This window comes from Portunus trituberculatus, chromosome 47, assembly GCF_017591435.1.
Source record: "Portunus trituberculatus isolate SZX2019 chromosome 47, ASM1759143v1, whole genome shotgun sequence".
NCBI classification, from domain to species: domain Eukaryota; kingdom Metazoa; phylum Arthropoda; class Malacostraca; order Decapoda; family Portunidae; genus Portunus; species Portunus trituberculatus.
This window is the reverse complement of record NC_059301.1, coordinates 27,000,543-27,018,030: the sequence shown is the minus strand read 5'-3', so window position 1 is coordinate 27,018,030 and position 17,488 is coordinate 27,000,543. Positions and strand designations below refer to the sequence as shown.

General features: G+C 37.8%; 1 protein-coding gene across 1 annotated transcript in view; it reads left to right on the top strand.

The window, feature by feature from the left end:
• Positions 1-17,488, top strand: part of LOC123498174 (protein inturned-like) — a 58,514-nt gene that overhangs the window by 24,212 nt on the left and 16,814 nt on the right. The window contains exons 8-18 of the mRNA XM_045245341.1: positions 1,744-1,892; positions 2,472-2,573; positions 4,006-4,095; positions 14,240-14,273; positions 14,810-14,863; positions 15,092-15,154; positions 15,308-15,505; positions 15,790-15,839; positions 16,262-16,363; positions 16,470-16,567; positions 16,758-16,981. Of these exons, the coding sequence (XP_045101276.1) occupies positions 1,744-1,892; positions 2,472-2,573; positions 4,006-4,095; positions 14,240-14,273; positions 14,810-14,863; positions 15,092-15,154; positions 15,308-15,505; positions 15,790-15,839; positions 16,262-16,363; positions 16,470-16,567; positions 16,758-16,981 (1,164 nt within the window). The remainder of the gene's footprint in view (positions 1-1,743; positions 1,893-2,471; positions 2,574-4,005; positions 4,096-14,239; positions 14,274-14,809; positions 14,864-15,091; positions 15,155-15,307; positions 15,506-15,789; positions 15,840-16,261; positions 16,364-16,469; positions 16,568-16,757; positions 16,982-17,488) is intronic.

Here is a 17,488-nt window from a genome sequence, read left to right as displayed (position 1 = left end):
AAAGCTTTCTTGAAGTCCACAAAAGCAACAGCAAGAGAGGTATTTTGTTTGTTCAGGGTGACATGAATGAATTCAAGGAAGCTGATTAAGTAGTGAGAGGTGGAGGTAGCTTTAATGTTGCCAAACTGTTGGATGTCTAGTGAGTTATTTTGTTGTATGCCCAGTTGAATACACAATCTTCACAAATGAGGCTAGACATGAGTGTGATAGTGAATGGCCTGAAGTCATTGAGTGATTGTGGACCAAGAGTTTTAGGAATGGGTGTGACAAACAATGTTTTCCAGTCCACAGAGCATGAATGCTGAGAGAGAGATGCATTTATTATTGAACAAAGAGGAGTAGCTAATTCTGGGGCAAATTCTTTACAAATCTTAATGGAAAGGTCAGTAGGAGTGATGGATCAAGGTTGAAGTTTTAGTATTCTCTGAAATACATCTGTCACCTGGATTGTGGGAGGAGAGGAGGGATTGAGAAGGTAGGATGGGAGAAGAGTGGAGTAGAGGGGAGGGAAAGTTTCACATATAGTGGCAAAGTGACAATTGATCTCTTCTGTTGCTAGAATAGTGGATAGATGTGAGGTACAAGGAAGAGAATGGGAATGCTTTTGCAGACTACACAAAGCTTTAATCTTATCATACCACTGTCTGTTGTTGGCAAGCTTAAGCTACTTAATTTCATTTGGGTAATAACTTGCCTTCACGATTTTGATCTCCCATATTACTCTGTTCCTTACTTTCCTGTTTTGAAACCATCCGGGTGTAAAATCGTATCTCTGAAGGCTTTCCCTATGATCACTGGTCACCCTACTTATAGCAGTACAATCAGACATGACTCATCATAGTACTATAGCCATATGCACAATCACTTCCACTGACACCACCACTTGCACTATTTTGGACATCAACACTGCACCACAAACACAGCCAAAAAATATCATATTACATTAAGTATTTGGCAAAATGTAAGTGTGACTAGATGTTGTTAACTGTGCAGCATAGCAATGTTTTTAAACCATTTCAAGTGCTTTTGGGAGATGGCTTTTGTTTAACATATGAAAGCTTCCCTTGATGGTTCATTTGGCATATTGTAGCTGAAGGATACAGTTATTTATCTTTATTCTTTTCTTGTATGGGTATGAATAGGTCTCAAATATTCTGACAGGAAACTTGAGAGCCATGGAAGCTGACTACAAGGGATACCTAAGTTGGTAATACATGTGACTAGCTCTGATTTGATTTGTTTCTAACTTGTGAAAGCTGACTAAGGAACAGTTGAAACATGAGTGCCATTAAAAAGCATGGATACCAAGGACCCATTATATGTATTATGTTCTTTTTGTAATGCATTTCCTTGGAAAAGAATGCACTAGAAAGTAACTAGTGCTGAGGTAGAGTAGCATATCAAGGCCTTCCTTTCCTCTACAAGTACAATAATATGACCTTTTGCTTATGGTGCACCTATGAGGGTTCATTATAAAGAAGAACCATTTTATACATTGCAAAATTTAATCTAAACCTGTGATTTAGAGCAGATTTTAATTTCAAATAGCTTACAAGGCACCATATCTTCATCATTTGGATTGCAATACCACTACAATTAGTTTGATTTTATCATTTTGCACAAATTGTCTATATGAACAGTAAATGTTTTTATTCAACAAATGAATATGTTGTACCTTTGAGATACATGAGAGTTGCAGTAGTGGTGAACTTTCGGTTTAATAAAACTCTTGAACTGGGGCAGAGGGTGACTCAAACCCAGTTGGTGAAAGTTGTGACAGGAACAGGGGGAAGTAACTCCCCTCCCACACACCTTCAAGAGCTCCCACACACACTCTTGTACCTCAGCCTTGTTGGAGTCTCTGAGGACTCTCCAGATGGTGCTGATATAAGGTAAGTGACAGTATTTGTACGAGTTTATTCAGTACTGGCAATGAAATTTGCGGTTTCATTTATGTATCTGTTTAGTGTCGTTCCTCTGATACATTTTCCTTTCTCCGAACTGAAGCCTGTATTCAATAGGTAGTTCGTGATCATCATCCTGTAAATGCTCTAAAATCTTTCCGTAATATCCATGAAGTAATCACAAGAGACACACAATACTGAATGGATGGCTGTCTAACCACAGATAGAGAAGCAGACAGTTTGCTTTTCCATATATGTTTACATAGGCATTTGATATTGTGTGTTTGTTGTGATTTTGTATTTTATGGAACTATCATCTGGTTATCATGTGTGAAGATTATAGACTATATGTTGCATGTTGGGCATGTAATAAAGAGTTGTTGAACTTTAACAGAAACATTCCCTATGTACATCTTTGAAATGTTTGCTATGTTGTTAGGATAATTGAGATTTCTTTTATGTCTTGTCTTTGTTTAAAAGTAGATATTTTTTGTGACGTAGGATTATCTGGATTAAATAAATCCAAAGGTAACCTCAGATGACTTCACACGTATCTTTCCTTCCCAGGTACCAGTTTCCCAACTGGAGCAACAAGCTGGTGAAGGTGCGAGGAATGTTTATTACTGCGGCTCACACTGTGCAGGAAGTTGCTGGTGCACCTGCTCTTTGGTAGGTGTTTTTTTTTTGCCTTGCATCTGGTCAAATAAGTATTCGCCTCTTCTTTATGTCTCTTTATCATGTACAGAAATCTTTTAATTTGCCTCATACATTGCTTCTGTAACCTGCACTCTTTTTTCTCGTATAAGATGGAAAAACTGACTAAAGGCAACAAGAAACTACGATTAAAAAATAAAAAAGAGAGACCCACTGAGGTGCCAGTCTCAAACAGTGTCAGGAGAGTTAGCCAAAAGAATGGGATAAATGTCTTGAAACCTCTCTCTTAAATGAGTTCAGGTCATAGGTAAGTGGAAATACAGAAGGCAGGAAGTTCCAGAGTTTGTCAGAGAAAGAGATAAATGATTGAGAATGCTGGTTAACTCTTGTGTTAGAGGTAAGCAGAATAGGTATGTGAGTAAGAAGAAAGTATTGTGCAGTGAGTCCATGGGAGGACAGAAATTTTAGACTGAAACTTTCCAGTTCTGAGCATAGCATGTTAACATTTACACCATTATTGCCATTTACTGTAAACCCTCAATATAATGGACGATAAGGGGACAGGGGTCTGTTGTTATATCTGAAGATCTGTTATAACCAAGGATCCATTACATCCGATGGAAATACCGGGCAGATCCGTTATATCCCGAAATTTGTCCACCGCCCCGCTTCCATGGTATGCCACATGGATTTCCTGCGACAACATGTCATGGGACGACGCCTTCACTATAACGGATGAAAATCTGTTATGCAGGGGTTTGTCCGGTCAGATTTTTTGCCCGTTATATCCGATATCCTGTATATCGAGATCCATTATATTGAGGGTTTACTGTACTTAGTTGCCTTAAGTAATATGTTTCCATATAGAAATTTTTTGTCTTTATTCCAAATGATTTGGTGGGGCTGCTGTGGAATCGGGCAGATGTCCATTCGTAGGTTCTAATCCCACCACATGCGATCATGAAACTTTGTCATTTGTCGAGTGGTTTAAAGTTACCTACATGTCACCATGCTGCCCAGGTTCTAGGTGGAGGTGTAATTGCCTCACACCAAAGATGCACTTGGGTGGTGATATGGGCCATAATATTGGCACCACTATATAAATAATATTGCCTGCGCTGCTAATGGGTGGAAGCTGGACAGCGCTTTCAATACTCTTCAAGTATACCTACAGGCACTATAGGCTATAACATAAAAAAAAGAAATCAGTGGGAATCCGTTTGCTTTGTGACACAAGGGATCCACATAATCCTGTCCATTGTTTAAGAGTAGAGAGGGCATCTATTTGGGCAAATGGTTTCCAAATGCCAAATTCAAGGTAATTTTTAAAAGGCATTGTTCTAGCCCTGATATTATAGGGAAACTAGCCATAATAGAAAAGGAAAAAGCTTTGTCATAAAGTATTGATCAAGACATGTTAATTAATCAAGTCTTGTTAATATTGTAGTTCTACTGTGTGTGTGGATGGAGAGTATTACCACGTGGCCTATACCAGAGAACAAAATGATGTCCTTCTTCTGGCCTTACCACATGCTTAGTAAGTATTTTTCCTTTTAATATGAGCAAAAGTTGTTTAAGATATTTTGTTCAAATTCTTTTTAATGCCTTTAACCCTTAAGTACGGGGAGTTGATTTACTTTCCATTTGTTACAGCGGGGAAAAATCACACCTGTCAAAAGTGCTAAAAAAAAAATTTTCCTTATGAAAGCATATTTCTCTGTTATTCTGAGTACAACGATGTAGTTTTCAAAATGTTATGACCTCTGAGAGCAAAGTTATTGCATATCAAAAAATTCTCCCAGAACCCAGGGCAGAACCCGCCACTAAGAAATATCCCCCAAGCTCCGATAACACAGCGCGAGTGCTCTCTCTCTCTCTCTCTCTCTCTCTCTCTCTCTCTCTCTCTCTCTCTCTCTCTCTCTCTCTCTCTCTCTCTCTCTCTCTCTCTCTCTCTCTCTCTCTCTCTCTCTCTCTCTCTCTCTCTCTCTCTCTCTCTCTCTCTCTCTCTTTTGGGCATTTGAATTTGATGTAAAAGTAGGAACTTTTGCACTTTCCTGTCAGGAAAATACGAACTCAGATATATGAAATGATGTACAAAACAGAAAAAGAAGAAGAAACCACATATTACAAGTATTGTGGATTTCTATAATAATTGGAATCTAGCAACTCTTATTAGCAATGGGATTCACATGACTTGGCCGACAAGCACAGTCCTGTAGAGGCAACCATGGGTGACACATACCAGCGCATTGCTCAAGGGGAGTACATAAGGTTTATGAACGTCGCTGTGAGGGTTGGTCTCTGTCTCCCAGATCACTATCAGAATTACTACTGTAGTCTTCACTTTCTTCTGTCTCAATAAAAAAATCACTGTTTTCATTTTCATCTCTGTCCTCAATGTCACTACCGAGTAACACTGACATAACATCACTCGGAGTACCGTTTCCTCCCTCCGGGTCACGAGGGGTTGCCAGATGTCGCCTCAAAATGGGGAAAGATGACCTATTGTGTGGGAATGTATGTCTCAAGGCTCGAGGAGGCGAGCGAGAAAAGTTGCCAGATACCTCCACTTGCTCCAGGACCAATAGTGAGGGGGAGAGATTCAAACATTTAGTGAGGAAAAATCATGATTCCCGGAACGATCCCCGCCTCTCCTCACTCGAGGCTACAATTGTCCTGAAACGATTGCTGTATGTTAAGGGTTAAATAAATTAAGAGTTCTGTTTTATCAGTTTTTGAGCTAATTTTTCACAGAAAAGTTTTCGAAACTTTTGCTCACCTTATTGATTCTCCACAGTTCATCCTTTATTTCCTAAGATAAAAATTAGTGAAGGGATTTGCTATTATCATTGCTGTCTTTCATAGCTTTTTGTTATTCAATTAACCAGAAAAAAAACTGAAATTACAGAAAGATACTGAACCATCAGTAGGAGTGAAATGTCAGAGGAGATAATCATTGATATATAAGATATCGAGAGAAATAGAAAACAAAAACAAACTCTTGCCACAGTAGGCAGAGTTATACTGCATGGTGTGTAGTTGGTGATAAAGGCAATGGAATCACATTTCACAGCTTAGCTGTTTATTTTGCATTCTGTCCTGATAGCACTGGTAGGCATTTTTTGTCTTTTGATTGAGCAATGTTTAGCCAGTTGGCTGATATACTGGCTAAAATACCCCTGATATCTTGTACATTGTCTGTGTCATTGGATGTGTTGTCCAAGCCATTAAAGATGTGAAACTGCTCATGTGATGCAGCACTATCAACTCCTAGATCATTGTTTATATAGATGAAAGCAACTAAAAGGCAGTGTCTAACAAAGCTTTCGTTAACATAAAAGATATATTTTCAGTGTATGTGTGTGTTTGTGTTTGTGTTTGTGTACAGTACTTCAAACTAATTTACCGATCGTGTGTATGTGTGGGTCTATTTCACAAGTGTGTTTGTGTGTCTGCACCATGTGTGTGAGCATGTGTATTTACCTAGTTGTATATTACAGGGTTCGACCAGGGCTTATAGTGACCTGTCTCCATATCTACATTTATCCAACTTTTTCTTTAATTTATGCACATGTTTTGCTGCTACAATCTCTTCAGTCAAGCCATTCCAGATGTCCACCGTCCTCTGTCAAAAAATAAACTTTTTAATGTTCCTCAAACACTGACTTTTCATGATCTTGTTTGTCTATCTCTCCTCAGTCAGTGGTACCAGATCTTGTCTATCTATCTTTTTCTTATGCTTTACTATCTTATACATCATTATTAGATCTCCTTTCTTCTGAATATCCTTTATTTCTGGCGCCATCTTTGTAGTGTATTTACCTATTTGTATTTACCTATTTGTATATTACAGGGCCCAAGCTAAGCTCTCTTGTGTCCTGTCTCCTTGTCCACTCCTGTCATATCTCTCTTTCATCTGATTGACACACACCGTGTCAACGACATCACTGCTCAGTTTATTCCACTTATCAATACTACGATGCGGGAAACTGTACTTTCTCATGTCATTTAGACAGATGTCCTTTATTAATTTTTTCCCATGTCCTCGGAGGTAATTACTTGCGGTTACCTTTATCAACTCTCTGTCCAGTATGTCAATCTTGTTCACCAATTTATACATAGTTATCATGTCTCTTGTTCTTCTCTCTTCTAATGTGGTCAGCCCCAGCTTCCTCAGTCTTTCCTCATAGTCTAACTCCCTGAGTCCTGGTACCATCCTTGTTGCCAGCCTCTGTACCCTTTCCACCTTCTTCACATTTTTCTTCATATGCGGTGACCAGACACAAGCTGCATATTCTAACTGGGGTCTTATTAAGGTGCATAATATCTTCTTCATCATTCCTTCATCTAGGTAGTGGAATGCAAGGCCAATATTTTGAAGCATGTTATATGTTTTCCAAATATCTTGTTAATGTGTTTCTCCGGTGACAAAGTGTTTTGCACGGTTACTCCTAAGTCTTTCTCCTCATTGGTCTCTTTAATTTTCTCATCACCCAGCCTGTAATCCCTGTTTGGTCTGTATCTACTTCTTCCCATTTTCATAACATGGCTCTTGTCTATATTAAATTCCATCTGCCACTCTTTACTCCACTCATATATTTTATCAAGATCTTCCTGTAACTTGTTACAATCTTCCACATTCTTTACTCTCCTCATAATTTTAGTATCGTCCAAAACATATTCATGTAACTGTCAATTCCTACTGGCATATCATTAACATAAATCAAAAACATGATGGGACCAAGCACTGACCCTTGTGGAACTCCACTGGTTACCTTCTTCCACTCGGACTTCCTTCCTCTCACCACTGTTCTCATTTCTCTTCCCACTAAGTAATTTTCCATCCATTTTGCTAGTTTATCATTTACTCCTCCAATCTTCTTTAGTTTCCACATCAGTCTATTGTGTGGTACTTTATCAAAGGCCTTTCTCAAGTCCAGGTAGATAGCATCCACCCATCCCTCTCTATGTTGTAGTATGTCAGTCACTCTTGAATAAAAACATAATAAATTGGATACACGATCTTCCTTTTCTGAAACCAAACTGCCTTTCACTCAGAATGTTTTCACTTTCTAGATACTCACTCCACTTAGCTTTAATTACTTCTTCACATACCTTGCACAATATACTAGTCAACGATACTGGTCTATAATTTAGCGGTTCCATTCTACTACCATTTTTATATATAGGCACAATGTCAGCTCTTTTCCACTCTTTCGGGACTATTCCTGTTCGTATGGAGGTTTCCACAATATCAAATACAGGGTTCAACAATTGATCCTTACATTCTTTTAGCAACCTTCCAGATATGCCATCAGGCTCCATTGATTTATTAATATCCAAATTGCTTATAATTTTCCTTGCATCTTCTTTAGTAACCATGATGTCCTGCATTTGTAAACACTTTGCAAAAGTTGTTGTTCAAAATTTCAGCTGTATCTCTAGCATCCTCATATACTTCCCCATTTTTTACCTTTTCTATTGCCTCCCTTTTATTTAGTTTTCCATTTATGAATTTGTAAAACATTTTAGGGTCACTATCACAGTTTTCCACCACTCTCTGTTCATATTCCTTTTGTGCTGTTCTCCTTACTTCAACATATCTATTCCTTGCTGTTTTGTAAACTTCTCTTGATAATACATCACTGTTTTTCTTAAGTTTCTTCCATGCCTTTTCTTTGTTCTTTTTGCTTCTTCACAATTTCTATTAAACCACTGTTTATTATTTAAAGTCCTCTTTCTGTGATATGGCACAAACTTTTCACAGCAGAGTTATATAAATCCATAAATTTATCGTATTTCAATTGCATATCCCTTTCCTGGTATACCACGGACCAGTCAATTTCATTAAAGAACTCCCTTATATGGTTATAATTTGCCCTAGTATAATTTAATTTTTCCTCCTGTGTTCCACAATCTTATCTGTGCTTAATTCCGTATCCAGCTCAAAGCTTAGGACATCATGATCGCTTTTCCCCAAGGGACATTCATGTTCAATTTCCTCTTTTAGAGATGCCCTGGTAAATACCAAATCCAACCTTGCTGCAACATCTTGTCCCCTGCACCTTGTTGGTGATCTCACCCACTGTGTCATCAAGTTATTTGTTGCTACCTTTAACAATTCCTCTGCCCACTCACCACCGTTCACCACTTCGTAGTCTTCCCACACTATTTCTTTACAATTAAAGTCCCCGACTATCATCACTCTATCCTTTCTGATGAGTTCTTGCTTCATTCTGTCTAGAGTATTTCTCATCACCATTTGATACTGTTCATATTCCCAAGCACTGGTTCTGGGTGGTATGTATACTGTTATAATATTAATGTCCCTCTTACCATCTGTTATAAGCATACTTATCACTTCCTCATTTCTCTTACTATAGTTCACCTCCTTCACTATCAGATCTTCCTTAGTAAGAACCATTATACCACCACCTCCTTTATTTTTTCTATCATTTCTCCATACTTTGTAGTGTTTTACAACAAACCAATCTAGCTTTATTTCGGGCCTTAGCTTTGTTTCCACCACACATTATGTCCGGTTCATTATTTCTTAGGTAATCCATACATTCTAGCCTCTTAGACAGAAATCCATCTATATTCATGTAAGTCACTTGAATTCCATTCCTAGTCTCTTTCATCCATGTTTCAGTCAGTGGAATGTCTATTCCGTCTGTTTTATCCACCACTTCTTTAGCCTCCCATTTCTCATCCTCCAAAAAAACTTGGTCTTTTCCTCCTCTGTTCTTTCGTCATTCCTCTCTCACTCAGTTACAAGCTCTTTCATTTTCATTTGTTCATCCTGTGACATATTTCTTCTTAAGTAAATTGTTTTGGTTTCCTCAGAGTCCTTAAGTTTCCAAGCCCTCCTCAGCAAGGCCTCAGCTGCCACCTGAGACTTTAATTTCAATTTTAATGGTCTATTCTTGCCTTCCTCAAAAGCTCCTAGTCTCACACTTTCTTCTACCTCAGCATATAGGCACTCTTCCTCTTCTGAGATCTTATTCAGTAAAGACTTAATCCTGTCATTTTCCTTATCTCTCCTATCTTGCCAGTTCCTGTTAGTTTCCTCCCTCAATCCTGTTATGATCACGCATTTTTTTTTTCAGCAATATCTCTCACCACATACTCATTTTCCTTTAATGCCTTTACCATTTCACTCTGTGTAATCACTTTATTTTCTTCTTCCTGCTTTTCACTATCTCCTAAAGGACTTTTGTACTTCCTGGTGTTCATGGTTCACTTCTTTCATCTTAGCATCAATTAGGTTAAGGCATTCCTCCTTCCCCAAGTCCCCTTCAGATATTTTCTTCTCCATTTCTGGAGTTTAGCCTTCATCTCTTCACATTGTTTCCTTAGTTGTTTGTTTTCTTTCTCCATTTCCACTTTTTCCTTCAACAGCTCTTTGTTCTCTATCGTTAACAAATAGATTTCTTTTTGAAGGACTTTCTCCTCTAAGACTCTATCCAGTTTTTCTTCTATGGAACTAATGCTTAGAAACTTACTTTTTAATGCCTGGATTCTTGCATCCATGTCGAATTTTTCAAGCCCTCTTGGAGTGGTAACAAAACCTTAAAAGTGTGTGTGTGTGTGTGTGTGTATTTACCTAATTGTATTTACCTAATTGTAACATACGGGAAAAGAGCTATGCTCGTGTTGTCCCGTCTCCATATCTATTAATGTCCAGCTTTTTCTTAAAATCATGAATATTCCTTGCGTTGACCACTTCCACGTCTAAACTATTCCATGCTTCCACCCTTCTATGAGGAAGCTATATTTTTCACATCTCTCCTATAAGTGGCCATTTTAGTTTTTCCCATGCCCTCTCGACATTCTTCATTCCACATACACAGATCTTCCCTATCCATTTTTCCATGCCAATCATCACTCTGTATATTGCTATCAGGTCTCCCCTTTCTCTTCTGTTTTCCAGGGTTGGAAGTTGCATTCTTTTCAGTCTGTCTTCATAAGTCAAATCTCTTAAGTCAGGCACCATTTTCGTTGCAGCCCTCTGTACTTTCTCTAGTTTCCTTATGTGTTTCTTTAAGTTCGGAGCCCACTGTATTGTTGCATATTCAAGCCTCGGTCTTATCATTGCAGTAATTATTTTCTTCATCATTTCTTCATCTAAATATCTGAACGCCACTCTTATGTTCCTCAATAAGTTCAATACTTCTCCAATTATTTTGTTTATATGTCTCTCTGGCGATAGGTCATTGGTAATTGTCACCCCAAGGTCTTTTCTTCATGACTGGTTTTATGTCTTCATTTCCTATCTTGTACATACTCCTGATTCTTCTTTCACTCTTGCCAAACTCTATTTTCTTGCATTTTGTCGTGTTGAACTCCATTTGCCATGTACAGCTCCATTTCCATATTCTGTCCAAGTCTTCCTGGAGTAGTTCGCAATCTTTGTCACATCTCACTTTTCTTAACAATTTTGCATCGTCTGCAAATAGGCTCACATAACTGGACACCCCATCCACCATGTCATTTATGTAGACTGCGAACATTACTGGTGCCAACACTGATCCCTGTGGAACTCCACTCTCCACCAATCCCCATTCTGATGGTCTGTCCTTAATTATTGTTCTCATTTCTCTTCCTACCAAAAGTCTTCCATCCATTTTAGTAAACTGCCATGCACTCCTCCTACCATTTCAAGTTTCCAGATCAGTCTCTGGTGTGGTACCTTATCAAAGGCCTTTTTTAAATCCAGATATATTCCATCAGCCCAACCATCTCTTTCCTGTATTACATCTATCACCCTCGAATAGTAACATATCAGGTTTGTCGTGCATGAACGCCCTTTCTAAAACCAAATTGACACTCACAAAGTATGTCATTTTCTCCAAGAAGTCTGTCCATCTATTCTTCACCACCCTCTCACACATCTTAGCTACCACACTTGTAAGTGACACTGGTCTATAGTTCAATGGGTCTCTCTTGTTACCTGATTTATAGATTGGGACAATGTTAGCTCTTTTCCAGTCTTGGGGCACTACACCTTCCCTTAATGAGGCATCAATTACTTCACAAACTTTTTCTGCCAATTGCTCCTGCATTCTCTTAAAATCCATCCTGATACCCCATCAGGTCCCACAGCTTTTCTCACTTCTAAACTCCCCATCATGTTCTTGATCTCCTCCACAGTTACTTGAAACTCCTTCATAATCCCTTTCTGTTCCATTACCAGTGGTTTGTCAAAAGCAGTCTCCTTTGTGAATACCTTCCGAAAGCATCCATTCATAGCCTCTGCCATTTCCTGGGATCTTCACTGCATACTCCATTTACTTCTAAACTTTCAATACTTTCTCTATTTTTGATGTTGTTGTTCACATGTCTGTAAAAAGCCTTGGTTGGTCTTTACATTTATCAATTATATCCTTTTCTTGTTTCTTTCTTTCTTCTCTTCTAATCAACACATATTCATTTCTTGCTCTTTTGTAACTTTCCCACTGCTTAATCCGTCTTTTCCTTCTCCACCTCTTCCATGCATCCTCTTTTCTTGTTCTAGCCTTTTCACATCTATCGTTAAACCAGTCCTGCTTTCCAACTTCTCTATGTTGTCTTATTGGTACAAATTTTTCTCACCTTCTTTGTATATTTTTATAAATTCCTTCCACTTTTCATTTGCTCCTTAGCACTCTTGAATTTCATCCAATTTGTCTCTTGAAAGAATTTCTTTAGGTTTCCAAAATCTGTCTTGGCATAATTCCATCTTCCCACTTTATATTCTTCATTTCTTCTAGATTTCTCTTCATCTATCACCTTGAACTCCAAAACTGCATGATCACTCTTTGCTAAAGGGCACTCCACCCTCATCTCCTCAATGACCATTGGCTCTGTACTAAAGACCAAGTCCAGTCTTGACGATGCTCCCTCTCCTCCAAACCTAGTATCTTCTTTGACCCACTGAGTTAACACATTTTCCATTGCCAGTGTCAATAGTGTATTTCCCCATGTTGTCTCTGATCCTTCCATTGACCAGTCCTCCCAACACACCTCTTTACAATTAAAATCTCCCATCATTATAGTTCGTTCACAGCCACCCAACATTTCTTCCAGACATGTTCCTGTATCACTTATCATTTCTTCATATTCCTGTACTGACCATGCATTTGTCTTAGGTGGTACGTACACCACTATGTAGTGCCTCTTTTTCCTTCATTAGTTTCTGCTCTGATCTTTAGCACTTCTGCCTTTCCCATACCTTCTTTCACTTGATCCACCTTTATATCTTTTTTAACCAGCAACATCACTCCTCCTCCCATCTTACCTACTCTATTTCTTTTCCAAACATTATATTTCCCTTCTCCAACCATCATCAGGTCTTCTCCCTCTCTCAGTTTTGTTTCAGTAAGACCCACAATATCTGGGTTCTTGTCCCTCAAGTAATCGTTGAGTTCTAAAATCCCGATATCACTCCATTTATGTTGGAATACATTACATTCGCTCATATGTAAGTTTCTTTAGTCCTTTCTTGCTGTACTTTTCTGGGTTATGAACCACTTCCTCAGTCTCATATCCAAGATTCTCCAGAAAAACTCTTTCTTCTCCTCTTCTGTCCTCTCTTCATTTTTTCAAAGCCTCCTTTCTCAACTCATTTAACATTTCTCTTTCCTTTTCACCGAGATCTCTTCTCAACCAAATCTTCCTTGTTGTTTCCTGCTGGGCTAGCCTCCATGACTTCTCCACCAATTCATCTACATCCTTTTGTGACTTAAGTTTGATTCTTATTGGCCTCATACCTTCTCTTGTGAACTTTCCAATTCTATGGAAGTCCTCTATTTCTTGTACTAGGTCTTTTCCTCCTCCTGCACCACATTAATGATATTATTTATCACCTTTTTATGTTTTCTCTCTCTCCATTTTACTCGGTGTCTTATCCTCCTCCACACCAAATATCACCACACATCTCTTTTTGTCTACAGTTTCCCTCACCAATGTCTCATTTGACTTAATAACCTTCACCACTTTCTCAGCTATCTTCTCTTCTATGATCTGTTGATCTATAATTTCAGCAAGGCCCAAAGTTTTCTCCCCAGACTCTTTGATTTCCTTTTCCAGACTTGCAACTTTGTAATTTACCTCCTTTCTTTCCACTTCCTGACTTTTTTTCCATTCAGCCTGCTTCTCCATCACTTTTCCTAGAGATTCTCCACATTTTTCGCAATTCACTTTAATTAGCTTAACTTCCTCTTTCAGTGCTGCATTTTCCTTCTTCATATCGGCACAGTCTTTCTTTACATTGTCATAACTCGTTTCCAGGCCCTCATACTTTTCAAACAGTTTTCAATTTTACCTTCTAACTCCAGAATTTTCTTCACATAAGCGCTCTTCTCCATTATTCCTTGAAACCCTGTGAAGTCTGATTCATCTTTCGAGTTCACGGCCGCCATGTTGCGCAGATGTAAACAAACCAGCTGATGGCTCAAACGCAGGCTACAGTTTATATTTACCTTCACTGGACATTATTTTGCTAATCAACAGTTAACATGACTATATGGAGACGGGACAAACATTACCAGCTCCTTTCCCACCTTGGTTACTCTTAGGCAATGGTAACTGTAGAATTATAGATGATTGCTCTGGAGCTCAGCGACCACCTCCGCCATCGACGATGTCCCGTGTGTGTGTGTGTGTGTGTGTGTGTGTGTGTGTGTGTGTGTGTGTGTGTGTTGGCTGATTTTGCATGACCATGAAGGAACAAAGGTAAGCCTCTGTTCTACATTATACAGACATGAATAATCTGTGTGGTATGTAGTAACCATATAGTGAAACGTGTCCCATGGTGAGTAGGGCATAAAATGTAAATGTAACTGAATGAGAATCAGTAAGCTACTGGGTAAGCTGTGTGGGAGGTTGTGTATGTAATGCTTAGAAAAAAGTTACATCACAGGAGACAGCAGAATAGTTGTAGTTGTTTAATGCTGAGAATGAAAGAAGATGACTTTTGTATCTGTTAGTGTCATGACATAAAAAGTTCATACTTTACAGTTGAAGCTTTTTTTTTTATTGGTTTTATGGTTGTTTTGATGCCAGACTTGTTTGATGTACTGCAAGCAACTAAATAGTAAAATGTGATTTCTTTATCATAGTTTAGCAGAGCAGAAGTTGTGGAACAAATAAGTGGATGAGTGCTAAAAGATAGTATTGTTCTGATATAGGTACTCATATTTTTATGTTACACATTTGGCTATTTATTAAAAATCTAATGTTGCTACTGTACTGCATGTCACTTATTTCAGCTTCAAATTGACAACTGCCTCAGTGAACTTGAGTCTGGAGATTTTGGAGATGAGGTGAGATTCTTTCTTTGTTCTCTTTCTATTCTCTAACACTAAAAAAATGCATTATATTTCAATAAGGTCATGATGTTCTTGAATGTTATTAAACTATAATTAACAATATTACCCTCCTGATGTTCTGTAGAAGCTGTAGAAAACTGTAGAAGCCTCTTACCTCATGTTTGTCTGCTTCATCTGCACATGGCACATAGTACACTACAAGTAGTACATGATTATTGGCAGGACACAGACTGTGAAGATTCTCTCTCCCTCTACAACATTATAGGATCCTGCCTTTTCTACAAGGTGAGTCATCCTTATGATATGATGATGATACATGCTATAAAACTTTCTAAACATTTAAGGAATAGTAAATTTTGTTGGACTTATGATTAACCATACTTTCTTCATGCTATCCTCCACTGACAATCAACTGTACTTTTTGTTTAATTTGTTCAGGGTCTTTTGGTGGCATCTCACTTGTCTCCTGAGGAGATGCGCCTTGTGTGGCTTTTTACTTCCCACCATGGGCTGCTCTCCCTCACAGCTCAAGAATCTGTGAGTCAGCTGGTGGGATGGAGGCGTGTATATCTTCCATTAGAATGCAGCCAAGATGTCTCCTCCCCAGCTGTTCACTACCTATTGTTGTCTGCCATGGTAAGTACTTGAAATCAAAACAATATTGATAGCTCCTTTATAATTCATTAAGTATACATCACCAGTACTAAAGATTTTTATTTATTAATTTTTTTTCATTCATGTTGTTTATATGAAAAGCTATGTTATATGAGCTTTATTCTATTCATACAATATCAGAAAGATTTTAACTTCACTCCCATTCCCCCAAGACCTATAAGGAATATATTTTACATATTTACAGTACACACATGGATAGATAGATATACATACATAAATGACTATTTTTTTTTACTTTTCTACAGAATCATTGCTTGCTAGGTGTGCTTCTGGAGACGGGGAACATTACAGCTATGTAAGTCTGTAATTCTATAGTCACATGCATTTGATATATATGAAAGGAATGGCCTTTGTCCATATAATGAAATGTGGTAATTTGATGTATATATCCATATAAGCAATTACTCTTCTTGTCAACAATGAATGATTTTTTCCTGTAGTTTTAGCAATAATTATATAATTCAAGATATATTCAGGTTCTTGAATAGTAGTGGTTTGAGGGTACATAAAGTTTATTGATCAAGGTTTTGAGTTTATGGTCAGCAATCTGATCACTGAACTTTTACAGTATGTAATAATTATACATTAGATCCCAGTTCTTTTCATTGATTGATTTGAGTATTTTGATGCACAAAAATAATGTTTAAAAATTATTATTTGTTTGTAATTAAATATTTATGTTGTGAAGAAGGGATTGTTTACAGCATGTTTTTCTAGGCTTGATGAAGATGCTGGACCAGACCCTTTCTTAGTTGACCAAATAGAGGCTTCACTGTACCATCTTCATGCACTTCACATCAATACTACTTGTGAGGAGAGGTAAGTTAAAGGTTTGTCCTCATATATGTCAATGTTGGCTTTCAGGATAAAATTACTATTGAAATATTGTTGGTCGAAGTAAGTTTGATTAACTGTAATTTTACAGTTTGACCAATGGTGGGATTGAGACCATCTCTGCTGATGACAGATTTGGAAAAGGGACTCCTAGCAAGAAGCCTAAAGATAGGACAGATGGTGTTGAAGGTGATAAAGTTAAATTATTCATAGAAATTTGAGAGAGAATAATTTAAACCAAAATTATACCTTGTAAAGAATGTAGTAGTATTGTTTTATCTATATTTGAAATAAGAGTTCAATAACTGGTTCTTATAAGGTAGCTTTGCTTTGTTGACTCTTTTATTATCACTACTTCAACAAAATGTCTTCTACTCAGGTGGACTACGACTGCCAGATGTACCTTCTATACTCAAGCAGAAATCTTCAGCACCAGTTGAACCTGCACTTTATATAGGAGAGCATGGTGGGAATGAATGGGAAGAAGAGGCCAGTGAAGATTCTATTGCTCATAGTTCTCAAGACTCCTCTCTTGCTGCAGAAGAGGATGGGAGAGAAGATGAACCAGATGATGATTCAGAATCTGACTGGAGGATATTTAAGGTATGAGTTGAAAAAGTCTACTACCTAGTTTATGTCAGGCTCACAATCCCTCATGTGGTGATCTTGACAAAATGCCTTAGAAAAGGAATAGTCTTGCAGGCACCATGTTACTTTCATTTTTCATTTGTGTTTACATACTACTTTTGTGAGTGCTCTTTCCTGTATTAAATTTTTGTATTTAATTTTTAATGTCTGTTTGTGAATAGAAGTGTAGTATGACAGTCTATGAGACTATATCATTTTATCTGGGCCCAACAGGGTTAAAAGTGTGAATGATGTGTATGTTGATGTACTGTTGAATTACCAGCAAGCTGTGTGTGTGTACTGTTGAACCTCGATAACTCGGAAACCAATAACTCTGATTTCATGATAAGTCGGACTCTGACCTACCCAAGTTGAACTGCTTGTCTTTTTTTTTTTTTTTTTTTTTTATAGATATTTTAAAGAATCTAATTCCAGGAAAAATTAGCATCTTTGTTATATGTAGTTTAACTTGATACCAAAAAA